Below are 16,968 nucleotides of genomic sequence, written 5' to 3' on the forward strand. Positions count from 1 at the left end.
CTGTTTTGCAAATAGCACCTGTAACAGAAGGGTTAGCACTGCGGGCCTCACATGTACAAAGTAAAGGCGGGCCTATCCTAGAACGACTGCTGTGTTGGACACCACGGCCAACCCAAACACAGTCAATCGTTTTCAACATGACATCAAAACTCAATTTTGATTTTACTGAAGTGTTTTAATACGCAACTTACATAATAAAGTTACATGAAAATAATGTTTAATGGTGATTTAAGACCCACTATATCTGCCAGGCGGTGGTGGAGCGCACCTTTAATCCCAGCACTGGAGAGGCAGAGGCCAGCCTGGTCTACAAAGGCAGTTCCAGGATAAGCAGGGCTGTTTCAAGGAGAAACACTGTATTGAAAACACCCACTACCCACTATGTCTACTCTTAAAATCTTAAGGCAACTTATAAAACAAATCCCTACAAAGATTATCATTAAAATGAAAGGCTTTGGTATAAGAAAAATAAGTAGGTAAGTAAATAAATGAAAAACCCTCTGGTTCCAAATAAAAAATACTATCTTACTAAGATTATACCACTAAAACTATACTTAATTAGCTTTCCGGCCCGCTGTACTAGGAATGGGATAGTATTTTGTCTTGTGCTCGCTGGGTTTGCTAGCTTCAGAGATACCCGTACTTGGAACTCTCGTCCGTTGGCTTCCTAGCTGTACTCTGTACTCTCCTTACCAAGACTTCTCCACTACAGTACAATTCTTGTGACATAATTTTAGTATTCTTTGACAACTTACTTCAGAGACCATAAAGTGGGAAAATATAGGGGTTTAAAATCGTGTAATATTGGAGGTTTCATCCGCAGCGGGGAGAAAATGCATGCCCAAGGTCCGACATTCCACACTGATGCTGGCAGTGGACCGACCTGGGGAGTCATGGACACATTCAGGAGCCTTTGCTCACTCCTTCCTATCTCACTATCACGAACAATACAATATGCTTTTGTTTTATTAAAAAACCTCAAGAAAATAAAAGTATAATAAAAATATTTTCAGTAAAATTATCTCTTGAAAGAACACATCAAAGCAAAACAAACTATAAGGCACGATAACAAACATTCTTAACTCACCTGAACACTACTCTTTTTAGTCCTGCATTTGACGAGGTAATTCTTCAGAAGAAGTGTTCTGGTCTGTCTCCAAACGCCCACATCCCTAATTGCAGTAGCCATGTTTTCTAGGTCAGCTTACTAAAAGGAAAACAAATAAACCATGAACTACACAGTAAATCACGTGTGCTATCTAATGGCAATAATATTCATGTTTTTCATTCCCAGGTAAAATGAGGTTGAGTAGTCTGCAAGCCATTTCCCTGCCTGTACAGAACCCGTCAGAGCCTCTGTGGTGCGCAGGGTGTACAGCGACATGTGAAACAGGGCTACACCAGAATCTGAAACAGCCCCTGGCAGCAGTGAGCTTGCCACAGTTTCTCTTTTGGGATCCCTCAAACTGACCACATGAGAGGTGGGCACCAAGACAGAAACTCTTAAGAATTTAACTTATAATTCTGACTCCAGGACAAGTTAGTCTCAGTACTCAAGGAGATGTGGAAGTGTCAACTTTGTTTTTATTCCTTCCATTCTTGTCCTTGTCCTTCTGAAAACTCCCCTTGGTGGCAGTACCACACCCACTATAGCAATGAAAGCCTAATGCAGCAAAACTCAAGCATCCTCTCCGTTTGGCAGGGCTACAGTCCTGGCAGGCTGGGCCAATTCCTAGTCTTCCCCACCGTCTACTCTTTGTACATTGCTCTCCTGCCACTGGCTCCTGAGGAGTGATCACTGCGTACGTTAAGTGGCACAGTGAAACTCATGAGAGGACCAAAACAGCAGCCAGAGGGGAGGAGAAAACAGGGAGATAAAGTAAAATGAGGCGCTCCGGAATGCACACTTCAACTGAAGACGTGTTCACAGAATGTGGGGAGAAACTTACAGCCCAAACTGAACACCTCCACAGCCTACCAAAGGAAGCTGTCAACATCCTCCACAAAATTGAGAACAAGCTTCTTCCTATCTCAAACAACCCCAAATTACTTGGCAAATGGCCAGTATATCCCAGTATTGCAGGACCCATAAGGGCACAGCCTCTGCCTTCAAACTGTGATGGTGCTGTCAGACCAAAACTTCAAACAAGTCCAGCTTAATAAGCCAAAAAAAAGTATGTATGTATGTATGTATGTATGTATGTATGTATGTATGTATTTATTTATTTATTTATTTATTTATTTGTGAAGTGGTAGATGACTCTCTGTGGATCAGAGTGATCAACGCCACACTAAAAAGTCCTTATTTTACACAGCCATAATTGAGCAGCAAAAATGATTGATAAGTTAGTTAATCAATTAAAATCTGAACTAAGAATCAACACGAAAGTGGCAAGATAGGCGTGGAATTAAAGCCTGCCATAGGTCAGAGATAAACTCAGACGTGGAGAAGGTGACACATTTGCATGTGCTCTGCTCTTACTGTAGGTTTGGCTGCTCTGGACAACTCTCATACCATGGGAAGGAATCATCTACTTGGCTTCAGTCTGGCACACAGAGCAGCAAGTGGTGTTTGCTGAAAGACAGGAGTTCGCTGGCTAAGATCTGAGGGACTACAGTCCTACCCACAAATTTTAGAATTATCTGACAAAAACTTCAAAGTAGGTAGTGATCTTCTAGGAGACATAGAGAAATCAATTTGAAACTAGCCTGGAACACCCTCCCACCCACCTCCAACCCCACCCTCACCCCACCCCCACCCCCACCCCTGCTGATGGCTGGCCCTCACAGTGCAGGGGTAAAACTGTCAAATCACTCAGCTACAGACCCTAACTGCAACCCTATCGTGATGCGAGCCAAACAAGGCCTCAATGGCATAACTGGTGCAGCGTGAGTGGCAAGCCTGCTCCAGCGGTAAGCAATCACTTTCTAACCGGCTTGAAACCCACACCAGAAGGGAATGTACACCTGATACTGTAAACCCATCAAAAGCCTAGGGAAATCTTGGGTCCCAGAGGGAAACTACTACAGTTGTTTTGCTAAATGGACCTGATGTGTGTCTCAAACTGCCTTCTAAATAACTATGTTTATGCCCATAGAATAGTGTGACAATCAGCTTAGGGGGACCACAACCCTCCCTGAGGAGCCATAAACAGTTAATGGGAGGGGCGTCATATTCTTCAGTGGTGTGGCCACTGTTAAGTTTCCCTTACTAAAAAAGCTCCCACCACTTCACTCCTGCTCAGGCATGCAGTCCTAATTAAATGTGTTGCACCACAAAAATAAAAGTTTTTGTTTCTGTCTTTTTATTATTATTATTTTAAGATAAAAATAAGAAGGGTCTTGTTAGGAAGGAGTTTGATGGAAGGGCAAGAAACTAAGAAAAAACATGACTGAAGTGTAATATATATAATATATATAATATATATTTCAAGAATTGAAATTGTTAAAAACTGGGAGTTGGAGAGATGGTTCAATGGTTAGGAGCACTGACTGCTCTTCTAGAGGTCCTGGGTTCAATTCCCAGCAACCACATGGTGGCTCACAACTATCTGTAATGGGATCAGATGCCCTCTTCTGGTGTGTCTGAAGACAGCGACAGTGTACTCATACACATAAAATAAATAATTCCTAAAAATTAATTAATTAATTAAAAAACTGTTAAAATTGATAAAACAAAGCAAACAAAAACAACAAATAAAACAACCCTCCCCCCAGGTTTTCTCATTACCCCTTCCAAAGCAACTGTCATTCACTGCCTTGTTTGACATAAACGTGAGCAATGGAGGCCACTGGTGGGAGTCCTCTCCAAAACAAAGACTACTTGTTCCAGCTTCTGACCCTGTCCACTTCAATTAAAAAAAGCAAAGAACTTTTTAGAAGCAATTTGTCTTCTCCAGAGCAAATGTTCATCGAGAGTTAACTTTTTATATGCAGAGAAAAGTGACTAGACTAGAGCTCTTTAAATTAACAACGAAATTACAATTTTCCTTTGTCACTGATAGGTAAATCCTTACACGGGAAAAACAATACCGTATTATAAAGGTATAAGAAGGAACTAGAAACAGCACAGCTAAAGCGAGCAAGAGTACACGACAATCATCTTTGTGCCAAAATAATAATAATAAAAAGACAAAGGAAAAATAAAACGAAAAAACGCATTCCTTCAAAGGTAATTTGCTACAAAACAGAAAGAGCAACCGACTCAGTGCAAACATTCCCACGTTCTCTGCCAAAACACAGCTCACTAAATACCACTCAGTTATTAATTCAGATTGAATGTTTAACACTCCACTTTTAAATACCAAAGCCTCCAGCTGGATTCACTATTATTGCCTCTTTGGACTGCTGCCTGAATTTACATTTGAGCCTCTTGTCCGGAGTTCACAAGCCTGGCTACGCACTTCACATCTAGTGAGAACTTTTCAAAGCAAAACTAAATCCAAGCTGAGTACATAAGCCATACCTTGAATCCCAGAAGAGGTGGGCAGGTCTGGCAGAGTTGGAGGCAAGCCTGGTCCACACGGGGAGTTCCAGGTCAGCCAGGACTACATAAAGAGAACATATCTGTCTTTGATGATGATGATGATGGTGAAGAGGAGGAGGAGGAGGAGGAAGAGCAGCAGCAGCAACAACAACAAAATAAATAAACTAACAAAAAAAACCCCTAAATCAAATTTCCCACCCATCAGTCAATATCCACAACAAATAACAAATATACCCCCATTTCCATTTCTTCCCTACAACTGCTCCTTGAGTTGCATTTATTATAGCTTCTTCTAGCACTATGGGATTTTTAATAGCTTCTTCTAGCACTTTGGAATTTTTAATTAGGAGATCAGACCAAAAAGTCACAGGAACTGAATTTACCTTAAAGACAGACGACATTTATGACAACTTCACTTTTCTGACATTAGGTTTTCTCCTAATGGGAAATTAGACAGATTGGGGGGGGGGGGTATTTATGTATATGGGTATGCTATCTTTATGTACACCAGAAGAGGGTATCGGATCCCATTACAGATGGTTGTGAGCCACCATGTGGTTGCTGGGAACTGACCTCTGGAAGAACAGCCAGTGATCTTTACAGCTGAGCCATCGCTCCAATCCCTAATAAGAAATTCTTAAGATGCTCATACGGTTTTCTTCCTTGGGGTAGTGCTCTAATATCTTCCCATTATTTTTTTTCAACCAAAAGCATCTTAACCAACCCAACAAAAGCACCAAAATCAACCAATATAGCGATGACCTGTGCTTGAAGCCGTGGAACAGCATAGTGGTTAAGAAGGCGACCTCTACAATCAAATTCACCAAGATGAACTCTGCCTCTGTCACTTCACAGCTGTGAAATGTTAGAAAAGTTACTGGACTGTTTTGTCTCCATTTGCCACTTGTAAAACAATTCCGGTGCCTACTTGGGGTCCTTAAAAACGACTAAATGAATGGGTACATGCAAAATTGAAATCCTGGTACAAGCCAAGTGATTAATTATAGATCTTGATCAATACTACATGTAAACACAGTAGACCCAATACAGGGTCATATTATTGGAAGAACAACAGGGTAAATAAAGGAAACTGACAGAGATGAAACTAGCAGAGACAGAGACTCTATAAACAGTGTTGTTGGCGGCCAAAGACAAATGAATGATAAAACCCAAGTAAAACTGAATCAGGAGACTCCGCCAGAATCAAGGAGAATGACGACAAAGAACAGAGAGGAGAGAACAGTGAAGTACAAAGTCCGTTGCAGATGCACACACGGGGATGGCTGTGATGACTGGTCATGACTACAGGACTTCCTAACCGCAGAGCAGGTCTAAATGCATGGAAAGTATTACATTTCAGCGTTTCTGAGCTTCTATCCATTCACATTAGTAAAGCCTGACAGTAGTGACAAGGACACTAACGAGGCATCAAAGAAAATCTAAAAGTCTACTAAAGAAACCTTCCTTCCCTAATATAGAAGTAATCAAGTTAAAAGTAAAGCATTTCACAAGCCAAGTGCCAGAAAATCAGAAAAAATTACAAGACTCTGTTTATTTATTATGTGTGTATGCTTATGTATTTGCTATATGTGAATGTTTGCGTGTTTGTGTGTTGCTGGTTCTCTCCTTCATGTGGGCTTAAGGGGCCGAAGTCAAGAATTTTAGGCTTGGCCACCAAGTGCATTCAGCTACTACGCCATCTCACTGGACCAAGAATGTTTACTAAGAAACTTGAAAGTTATAAAAACTTGAAAGTTATAAAGTATTTTTAAAGGTAAGAGAATCCTACTGTTTGATTAATTGCCTTTGTTTAAAATGTGCTTTTATGAGATTCTTCACTTAAAAAAAAAAACTCTAACTTATCTAAAATTGCCATTACCTCTGTCAAGCACTTTTAGCAACAATGCATCAAGTACTTTGGAATAAACAATACCATTTTATTTCATAAGAGGTAAAATCACCTTGAAATTAATATTATGTAGTGCCCACTTTTAAATCCATGTTTTACTTCTATGAAGTATGAAGTAAGATTATTTCATATAAAAAAAAGAGCAATGTTTACATTCAGAGCTATTTACTGATACGATGTGCTCGATGATCTTCTTAGCACATCTGAGATTCTTGGAACAGCTCTCAACTGAAAATATGTTCTGTATTTCCAAAAGGTGACTGAGGTCACTTCTGGCCAACTCAAGCCGAGACAATCACCTCTGCTTTACTGCCCTTCACACTGAGTACATCTACCTGTGATTACTTAACACACTGTGGCACCACTTCATCTTGACCCTAACCCATAAGACCCTCAGTGGAAACTCCGTGTCTTCTTTCTATTTGCTTTGCTGACCCACCACTGCTAATTATCTCAACACAGGCTCCTTTCTCAAGCCTGTTCCTGGGAGTCCTTACAGATGAAGGGTCTGAAAGTTAAGATTCAAGAGGCCATAGTGTCTGGCCCTCACCTTGCTCTGCCACCATCCAAGAGTTAACAATGTGTGCAGGTGGGGGAGGGGAATGAGACCAGCTTTCCCTGCCAAGCCCTTGATGGCTGGCTGTCAACTCCCAGAGATCCACTTACCTAGCAGATATCCACAGTTTTTAAGGTTTTGGAGGAGAAAAACCGAATAGCATTAACTGTGACAGGTGAAAAATACAAAACTCAAATCTCAGGGTCTCCATACATCGTATGAAGCTGTGTTGGAAATATACCCATGCTGCTTCATGCATGTGTGGTCTGGGACGTGCGAAGGCAAATTTAAGCTGAGACAGATTCTACTCAGTCTGCAAGGTCTAAGAGATTGACTTCCTTACTCTTCATCCAAAAAAGATTCACTAATTCCTTCTATCAGTTATAGAAGGTTGGGCGTAAGTGGGAAAAGCAGGTCGCTTTTCTAACATTCTCTAAAGAATGTCTGCACAAAACAGAAAAAACGAAAAAAGGATCTTACTATCACTAACTTAATGTAAACCAAATTAAATGTAATATTGTAACTACAGTTGAGGAAAAGAGTTAGAAAAGAATTTCTAAGGGGAGAGAAAACTATGGAGACGCTGAATTCCCAAAGGACTTGATCTGTGGAAAATAAAGTAGAGATCTATTCGAAGCACAGCAGAGGCAGACGACACCCTGGAATGTGGCAGGGCACAGGTGTACGCCCTAGACAGCAATGTAAAGGTGAAACGGACAACAGACTATGAAACGCCTTTTATGCAAAATGAAGCACTGATTTTGTGCACCCCAAGTTGTCAACTCCACTCCCCTCTGTACCTTTACACCCGAGGGAGGGAGATGCTTCACTGTCCCATGCTCACACTTTACAAGTCCCTTCACTTCCCCAATCCTCAAAACTCCTACAACTCCAGAGCTAACATCACTTCCAAACTGGGATGGGATTCCTACCTCACTGAGAAAACAGAAACAATCCAAAGGGATGCCTCCACCATTCCATCCACTCACATCTGTGCCTCCAACAACTTACATTTTAAACACTGTGCGTGGCAGCCTAGAGACTCCATTCCCCCTAGAGATGGCGATCCGGTTTTAACTATACTTTTAAACTGAGATTTAATTTTCTGAAAAGAGCTGCTAAACTATACAGCAAGGCGTTGGAAGAAAAACCTACCCAACCACTTTACCGGCTTCGCAATGGATATAATAAACCTTTAAATGTAACAGAAGGCATCCTAAACGCTTTCTTCACTGATGTTTTAAAACTCCACTGGAAGCAGTAACATGACAAAACAAAATACTAATGCCAATCAAGTTTAACCTAAATTTTATAACAGTGCGTCTTGCTGGAGACAAAGGATGGCAAGTTAGCTAATAGCCTTTCTTATGTGTAATATTTATAAAAGCATAAGTTTGCACTGTATAAAGGTCTCAAGTTTACACTTGAGACTATTTCCCGTCTGATATACCCACTAGTGAAGACTACAATTTACATTATTACAGATTGCTTTTATATAATTACTCCCTCAATTAAACTCAGCGTCAGGCATTACACACTATATTCATCTAGGAACTTGAGGAAGAAAATTATTATCCGGAACGTAAAAGGCAATAAGCATGGAACGAACATGTCGATAAATTTGTACAAAATTTAATAGATTTCCCTGTGTTTAATATAACTAGAAGTTTTGCATTCTCAAGAGCGCAACCGACTAAAAGGCCCACGTTCAAAGATCTCTGTTGGAGTTGCGGATTTAGCTCAGAAGTAGAGCGCTTAAGGCCCAAGTATGGTCCTCAGCTCTGGAAAGAAAAAAAAAAAAAGGACAAAATAACAATAGATCACTGTCACTTAGGTCTGCTTCCAGGGTAAATACACACAAAGTGTTCTAATAATGTTCTCATCTATTCAGTCTTCTCTGACGATACATAAAAAACGATCTCTGGGCAAAAATAAACATAAAACACAGTGGGAAAAGCACCAGGATTAAAGAGTCTGGACTCTCTGAGAAAGAATCTCAGCACCTCGTTTTTTTTTCCCCAACTAGGACCTTAATAAAGTTATTTAACCCCTTTAAGACCCATTTCCCACAGGGCCTCAACTAGAGTACCATCTCCAACCTCAGGGCTGGCTGTCAAGATGAAGTAATACTGACCCTGGCCCTGAGCCAGGATCTAACCTCATCTTGGGCTCTAGAATGTCCTTAATTTTTGTCCTCAGACTTGATTCTTTTTAAACGTAAAAGCCAAGCTTTAGAGAGCTGGAACGAAAAACCCTTAACTCCGATCGCCCCAAACAGAGGCCGCTGCCCACCATGGACCTCGCTTTCTCCTCCTCCCAGAAACCTTTCCGCGCCCGGGAATCTTCGTTAGTTATGTTTGGGGAATTCAGATATTTTCAACCCCAAAACCATGTCACGAGCTCTGCGGCTTTTCCTCTCACCCCAACTCCTCTGGTCACACATGATCCGCTAACCCATCTGCCCCACAAGCAGGGCGACGCTCCTGAGCCCTCGGAAGGAAAACTGACTTCGGTTTGGTTTGGGTTTTTATTTAATTTCGGTTTGTCCTTTTTTTTTCCCCTTCTGCCTCTCTCGAAGTTCAGAGAATGTCGCCGGCCATGGGGGTCCCCGTCAGCGCCCACCACCCGCCAGCATCCTCGGGCTCCCCGCGGCCCGCCACACCCTCTCCTCGGCCCCCAGCGGCTCGGCCATCCCCGCCGTCCCCCGGGTCCCCGCGTCCCCGCCGCCGCGTCACCTCTCTCCGCTGAAGCGAATGGCGAGCGGCCTCGAGCGCCGCGGGCCTTGGCTTCTCCTCACCCGGCCGTCGCAGCCGCAGCGGGCCCAAGCCGCGAGCTCACCAGCGGAGACCGCGGTAAATGATCGAGCTCCGAAACCCTGCGCCGAGAAGCGGTCCGTGAGGCCGAGCGCGCGCGTCCCCGCCGCCGCCCGGCGATGCAGAGAGAGCTGCGCGAGCCGCCGGAGCCACGCCCCCTGCCTGCCCCTGTATGCACCTGAGGGCGGGGCGTCCGTCACGCGCCTGCTCCTGGAACTCAAGACCCGAGCGCGCTTGAGGGCGGGGCTCCGGGTGGGCGGGGCTCCGGCGGAGGTGAGCAAGCCGGGTCTTCAGCGAACTTGACCGGTCCTGCTAACTCTAGTTCAGGTGCTCAGAGCCTCCTGGGAAGCTCGCCGCACTCTCGACCGAGGCTCGAGGGGTTTGAGGAGACTCCTGTCGCCTCCTGAAGTGCAGCCTTGGTTCTTCACCCTCCTGTTTTCTTCAATTTAAAGAGCTGATGAAAGTCTCTGCCACTCCTTTTCCCTCCTGCTGCAGCGTCTTGTTTCTGTAGAGACTGCCTTCCCCTCTCCAGCCTCAGACTGAGAATCTGCACATCCTTTCGGTTCCTTTAAATATCCTCTTAAGAATCTGCAAGTGTTGACTTCTGGCAGAGACTATATACCATACTTAATTTTTACTTAAAATGCAAACTGATGTCTGGAGTGTCGTTACCCAAAGTGATAGAAACAATGGCCAAAGGTATTGCAAATTAAGGTTCACAATACCAAAATTACACATCCCTGAAGAAAACTGACCCTTTCTTAGCCAGAAGTCACAGATTGCCAATTCATCGCATGCGTGCACGCACGCGCGCACACACACACACACACACACACACACACACACACACACACAACCATTCGTGCTGGAATTTTTGCTGGCTTGATCTTGAATGTGTCTTGTGCATGCAGTCCCCAGTCCCACATTTTCAGCTCTGTGAAAGTGAACATCATTCATACATATTTTGTGTATGTGTGTGTACTCCTCAAATTTAAAACAAAGTCTGTAGACTTTGTTTTGCTTTATTATACAGGTGGGCATTTTGCCTGCATGTATGTGTTCCCTATTATACAGTGAATATATTTGCACTTCTCATCATCCTGACAAAATGATATTTTTCCTCTTGACACCCCACTGGTGACACCATATTATCCCTTTCACTGTCTTACATTCCAATCTCTAAGCTGCATCATAAAGCCTGAAGTTAAGACCTTTTTCTTACACCGATTTAAAATTTCAGGTTTCGTTAAACATAGACTATGGTAAATATTATTAATAATACTATGAATGGGAGAAAACACCTACAAGAAAGAGTATGTAAATATTTTTATCTTCACAAAATATCCCCACTCACCCAACAAAATTTTACCTGTAGAAACAGAAAATATTAAAATTATATTATAGGACTGGACTTGTAGTCCAGTGACAGACTGCTTGCCTAGAATGCACACAGTCCTGGTTTCAATCCCCAGCAATACATACATGCAGACACATACATAACTTATAAGATGGACAACAAAATTATAGACTTCTGAGAATAAACATAAAATGGACAAGATTGCAGGTTTGTGACAATAACATAAAACACAAAGGAGATATTTTAAATAAAAAGACTGCTGCAAATGAATTGTGGGCTGTGACATATTTTACTGCCTCTAAGCAAGCTATTTCCCAGACCGTTTGAATCTTGTAAACACGTTGGACACACCACGACGACGTCGACCTAAATTTCCACAGCAGCTGAAGAGAAAGATGTTTCTTTCTGCTTTTCTGTATCTAGGAAATAGAAGCAAGCAATACGCACATCTTGGTCGTCATGGCGGCAACCGAAATCCCCACATCTCATTAATAGACTGGATAGACAAATGAACCACTTGGGAGTTCACAGATCGTAGGAGTTCCAGCTTGTTGTTTAAGAAGCGCAATGGCTCTAGGAAACTGACAGTGGGCCACAGTTCTCAACAATATTTGACGTGGAGTAAGAGAAAGAATCCTGCTACATAGAATATTAACTTACAACCTGATGAACAATGTGTGTCACTGCTTTTGCTTGCTAGACACCAAAGATTGGTTTAAATGGATTTTTCCCCCCTAGGCCATCTTGCTAAAATTAAGATTACTGAATCATTTGAGGTGGGGCAAAAGAAAATGGCCTCCATAGGATCGTAGATTTGAATTTTTGGTTCGCAGTCGGAGGAGCAGTCCGGGGAAGGATTGGGAGGTGAGGCCTTCATGGAGGGGGTGTGTCAGTGGGGCAGGCTTCAAGGTTTCAAAAGCCCACGATAACCTCAGTGTACTCTCTCACTCCGCCTGTAACGGAAAGACCGGATGTGAGGTCTCAGAGAATGCTCCAGTGCCATGCCTGCAGGCCGGCTGCCACACTTCCACCATGATGGTCACGGGCTAACCTTCCAAAACCATAAGCAAGACCCCAGTTAAATGCTTCCTTTCATAAATTGTCTTTTTCAAGGTGTCTCCCCACAGCGAGAGAACAATAACTGTCATCATTATAACAACTTTGTGTCTAACGGGCATAGTATAGTATTTCACATTAATAGTGTTTGGGAACAATGTGCACCATTTTAAAATCTGACTAAACATTATTTGCCACTTCTGAAAGTTAGGAGAGGAGCCAAGAGAAGGCATGTGCCTTCTAGAATAGCTCTAAAGATTTGACATCTTTTCAAAGGGAAAATCTTGGTTTAGCATAATGCGTAACAAAAAAATAAAATCAGACTAGGCTATCGACATAGACAAAGAGTCAGACATCTGTAACGCCAGAGTCCTTGACTATCATAGCAACTCTGGCTGAAGTGGTTGTTAAATGACTCAAGGAGAGATCAATGGTCCTAGATGGCTTCTAGGGAGGCAGCCAAAGGAATGAGTGCTGACGGTAATTTCCAGTTTGGTTTTTTTTTTTTTTCTTTCTTTCTTGCTATCAATACTATGACTGTTGTCACAATCGTTCCTATTTCACAAGGGGGGAAACGAGCATTTTATCCCTTTTATTTCTCTAAACAGGGAGATTAAAAAAAAAAAAGTTAAGAAAGAGATTGCCCTGTGCAATCAATGTTTAAATCAAATCAATGTTTAAAATCTGGTCGCCCAACAAGTATTTGCCATGTGTCTGGATTTTGGTTGTTTGTTTATTTGTACTAATTTTAATTTTTTCTTTTTTCTTTTTTCTTTTTTTCTTTTTCTTTTTTTTTTTTTTTTTTTTTTGGAACCAAAATCTCATACACCTCAGGCTGGCCTCAAACACCCTACTAACCAAATCTAGACTTCAATTCCTGATCACCCTGCTTCTAGCACCCCAAAGTGCTAGATAGTGCTGAAGTCTTGTGCTACCAAGCTGGGTAGTGCCTGGTATTTGAAAAGCAAGCATGCTTTAAACCCAGCAGTCTAGAAACGGAAGCAGGAGGAGTCAAAGCTCAAGATCTCTACATAATATATCTAACTTCTCCTGGTGGAAAGAACTTATATACTCTGAGACCTCAGAAAGCTGGGAGGGAGTTCTCCTGAGCCTGTGCAGTAGAAATCAGTATGCCAGCTAGTGAAAACCCATCTCAGAAACAAACAAAAACAACATCGAAAAACCCAGCAGACAATGGGAGATAATATTCGTTTTGCTGCCAAATTACCTCGAATGAATTGTCAAGGGCTAGAGCTACCTGGTAATTTGAAGAAGAAAAGATGAGGAGAACATAGCAGAGAGTAGAGAGGAGGGAAGTCTCCCTAGGCATTTAGAAGGTAGCAGTTGAACAAGGTCAAGGGTCAAGACAGGCTCGGCTCATTTGAATGTCCTTTCCTACTTTGGAAAAGGAGATAGACTTTAAGTTGGTACAATTGAAACAGGGAAGCAAGACTGAAATTTGAGTTAGGTAAGGAGGCAGAAAGGGGACACCTATCTGTTTCAAGTAAGTTCGTGTTTCCAGGTACAAATTATATCCCACAGCTGTTTACAGGTAACCGGAGACCAGCGGCTGGTAAGTACTGAGAGACTGTGAAATGTGAAAGACGCAGACCACAGGAAAGGGTTGACCCTGAAAACTTCTACCAGTATATCGTCAGAATAGATCACTAAACACTTTAGTGGTCAGTAGAAACAAGACAAACTAAAATAAGCTACAGCTGTTTACGTAACCTTGAGTTGGTGTGAAACTTTATAAGCGGGATGCAAATTAACATAAATTTATAAATTAGTTATTATCTTTCGTGATGTTTGTATGAGAAAGACCCCAAATTAAGTGTTTAACATCATTAGACAGATTCAAAGTTAGTCAAATAATTGTGTCTTAGTTTTCTTGTATAGTTTTTTTTTTTTTTTAATAAATCACAAAGACCAAAACCACAGAATTTGTTCTGATCAAATCCAAGGATGAGACAAAAACTACATAGCATGGAAAATATGATTAAGGACTGAAATAGAAAATGAAATTGTTTTGAACCCTGAACTCTGAGCTAGAAGACAAAACGAGCCTGAACTCATGAGGATGGCTACAGTCAAGTTGAAAGATAAAACTGCACAGGTGCAAGATAATACGAATTTTCGTTTACTGGATACAAAGCAGCCAGGTGTCTTACTGTATGTATGCAGCCTGACATTCTGCTGGTGACCGTGGAGTTTGAAGCAGGGTTTCCTGCTACAGCATTGGCTGGACTAGAACTCATTACTGTAGCTTAACCTCTGTTCAGACTCCTAACAATTCCTTTGTATGTCAGACTCTGAAACGTTTACTTTTGTCACACTAGAGACGTGAAGTCAGAAGGATAAAAGGCACAAGTTCGGGCTGAAGGGGTGGCTCAATGTTTAAGAACACTGACTGCTCTTCCAGAGATCCTGAGTTCAAATCCCAGCAACCACATGGTGGCTCACAACCATCTGTAATGGGATCCGATGCCCTCTGCTGGTGTGTCTGAAGATAGCTACAGTGTGATCACGTACATTAAATAAATTAATTTTTTTAAAAGGCACAAGCCACCAGGCACAGCTATCTGACAAAATTGGTGTGAGCCGACAATATCTGGTGGTATTTGCAGCTATATCTGTACTGCTTCCATTTGAAAACCAATCTTCCTCTCTCCTATTTCATTTCCTCCTGAACCACTATTCCCTAAGAACTCACTACCCCCACTCCAACATATAAGAAGCAGAATCAACAAGAATGTTGATATCCTAATCCTGGGAACGAAGCAAGGTGTCACTTTGTGTGGAGTTAGCATTGTAGGTGGAATGAAGGTTAGTAATCATCCGGCCTTAAGATACAGGATTCTCCCCTGGGCTCAGTATCATTAAAGGGGTCCCTGAAAGGGAGGGGAAGCTAAGGAAAGTGTTGAAGTTAACGAAACAGGGGACCAGGGCTTTAAGAAAAGGAAACTAGGAGAGATGGCTCAGAGGTTAAGCGCACTAGCTACTCTTCCGGAAGTCCTGGGTTCAATTCCTAGCACCCACATGGTGGCTCACAACCATCTATAACTGTAATACTATGAGATCTAATGCCTTCTCTTGGTCTGCATACTGACATGCAGACAAACCTTCACATATATAATAAATAAATCCAATTTAAAAAAAAAAAGAAAGGAAAGGAAACTGCCTGACTTAAACTTTAAGTAGTGTTGGTTCTTAAATATATCCTGGGGATGGGGGTGGGGGGGCTGGAGAGATGGCCCATTGATAAGAGCATTGGTCAGTCTTCCAGCAGCCCCAGGTTCAATTCCTAGCACCCACATGGCAGCTCACAACTGTTTAACTCCAATTCCAGGGTTCTGACACCCTCACACAGACATACCTGCAGGAAAACACTAATGTACATAAATACAAATAAATAAATTAATACACACACACACACACACACACACACACACACACACACACACACACCTACGATTCAAACATCCTGGATTCAGAAACGCTGTAATGAATGCTCTTTCATTATAACAGATCACTCACACTTACCTTCCCCTTGTCCCTCCTCCCCCCCTCCCCCTCCTTCTCCTCTTCCCCCTCCTTCTCCTCCTCCCCCTCCTCCTCCTCCCCCTCCTCCTGCTCTCCCCCCTCCTCCTCCCCCTCCTCCTCCTCCTCCTTGACATCAGCGTCATCATTTGTAAAACAGCTGCCATATCTGACTGTCCGTTTTGGAGAGCTCAAGAAACGAGTCGTGTGGAAGGATGAAACACATTTGTTCAGCACAGTAAAGAAATAAAGGTTTCATAGTTTCACAGAGATGAGAAACAAAGTTATAAAAACAAGGTCTCGAGAAATACATCTTGTGGTCAGGACGTCCAATGATATGGACTAAGTTTTGGTGATCAAGATTCTGATTAAACTAATTAGGACAAAACAATAACAACTGTTCTCAGAAAGACCTCCCCACCCCTCCCTGTGGTAAATTTCGAGAACAACGGCAAGATGTCATCCTGACCCTGCCCGACCACCCAGTTCACCCCCCTCTAAGGGACATGCCAACTTATCCCTTTCCCAGGGATTCACCAAGGCCAGGTGTAGGGCTGGACGAGGAAAGTGACCAATTGAGCCAAGAACAACCCCTTGGGCAGGCCAGCCAATACCTGACCAGATCCTTTGTCCTGTGCACCACCAATGAGAATAGCCAGCTAGCCCTGTTGCTGAAGTCTGCCCTCTGTAATGAATAAAAGTTGTGTGCTTTTTTGGGGTTCCGGGTTGCCTCTCCCTGCGTGGATGAGCAACCCCACGTACGTGGATTAAAAACCTTATACCCTCATGCTATTACAGCAGTGACTTTGTCAATCTATGCTCTGTGGGTTGCGCTCCTGAGGTAAGGCCACTATGGGGTTCTGGGTGCTTTCTGTGTAGTATTTGACTTCATCTCTGATAACAAAATGAACTGTATAATTTTTTTCCCCATCAATGAAGTAGAGAGGAGCTGAGTAACCGAAAACTAAAGAGCACTCAAGATTACGGACAAATGGACAGCAGACAGGAAATCAATACGCGGCGAACACAAAACCAATTTCTGCTAATCATTTCCTGGAAATGTTTTTCTTTCTCTTCAGACCGAGGGTGGCTTCCCATATTTGTCTCTCGCATGTTTCCATCTTGGTTGCTCTCTTCGTTAAGCTGCCTGCACATTCAGTAAATATTGATGAAGGGCATATTTGAGGCAGGGTACCATCCTAAGCGTTTGAAAGGAGAACAGGCTTGGTACCAACTGTTAAGCAGTGGCAT

The 16,968-nt window shown here is 42.5% G+C and overlaps 1 protein-coding gene across 3 annotated transcripts in view; it reads right to left on the reverse strand.

Annotated features, from left to right (window-relative positions):
• The window catches only part of Abca5 (ATP binding cassette subfamily A member 5), a 69,024-nt gene extending 59,112 nt beyond the window's left edge, over positions 1-9,912 (reverse strand). For 2 of the 3 annotated variants that reach the window (XR_010055131.1, XM_063268503.1), the window contains exons 1-2: positions 9,687-9,912; positions 1,088-1,207 (exon numbers count right to left, since the gene is read on the reverse strand). Coding sequence is in view for 2 of the 3 variants with exons in the window: in XM_063268503.1 (XP_063124573.1) it covers positions 1,088-1,189 (102 nt within the window). In the remaining variant the exon portion in view is untranslated. The remainder of the gene's footprint in view (positions 1-1,087; positions 1,208-9,686) is intronic. The other variant, NM_173307.1, reaches the window with a different exon arrangement.
• Between the last annotated feature and the right edge of the window lie 7,056 nt (positions 9,913-16,968).

This window comes from Rattus norvegicus, chromosome 10, assembly GCF_036323735.1.
Source record: "Rattus norvegicus strain BN/NHsdMcwi chromosome 10, GRCr8, whole genome shotgun sequence".
Taxonomy (NCBI): domain Eukaryota; kingdom Metazoa; phylum Chordata; class Mammalia; order Rodentia; family Muridae; genus Rattus; species Rattus norvegicus.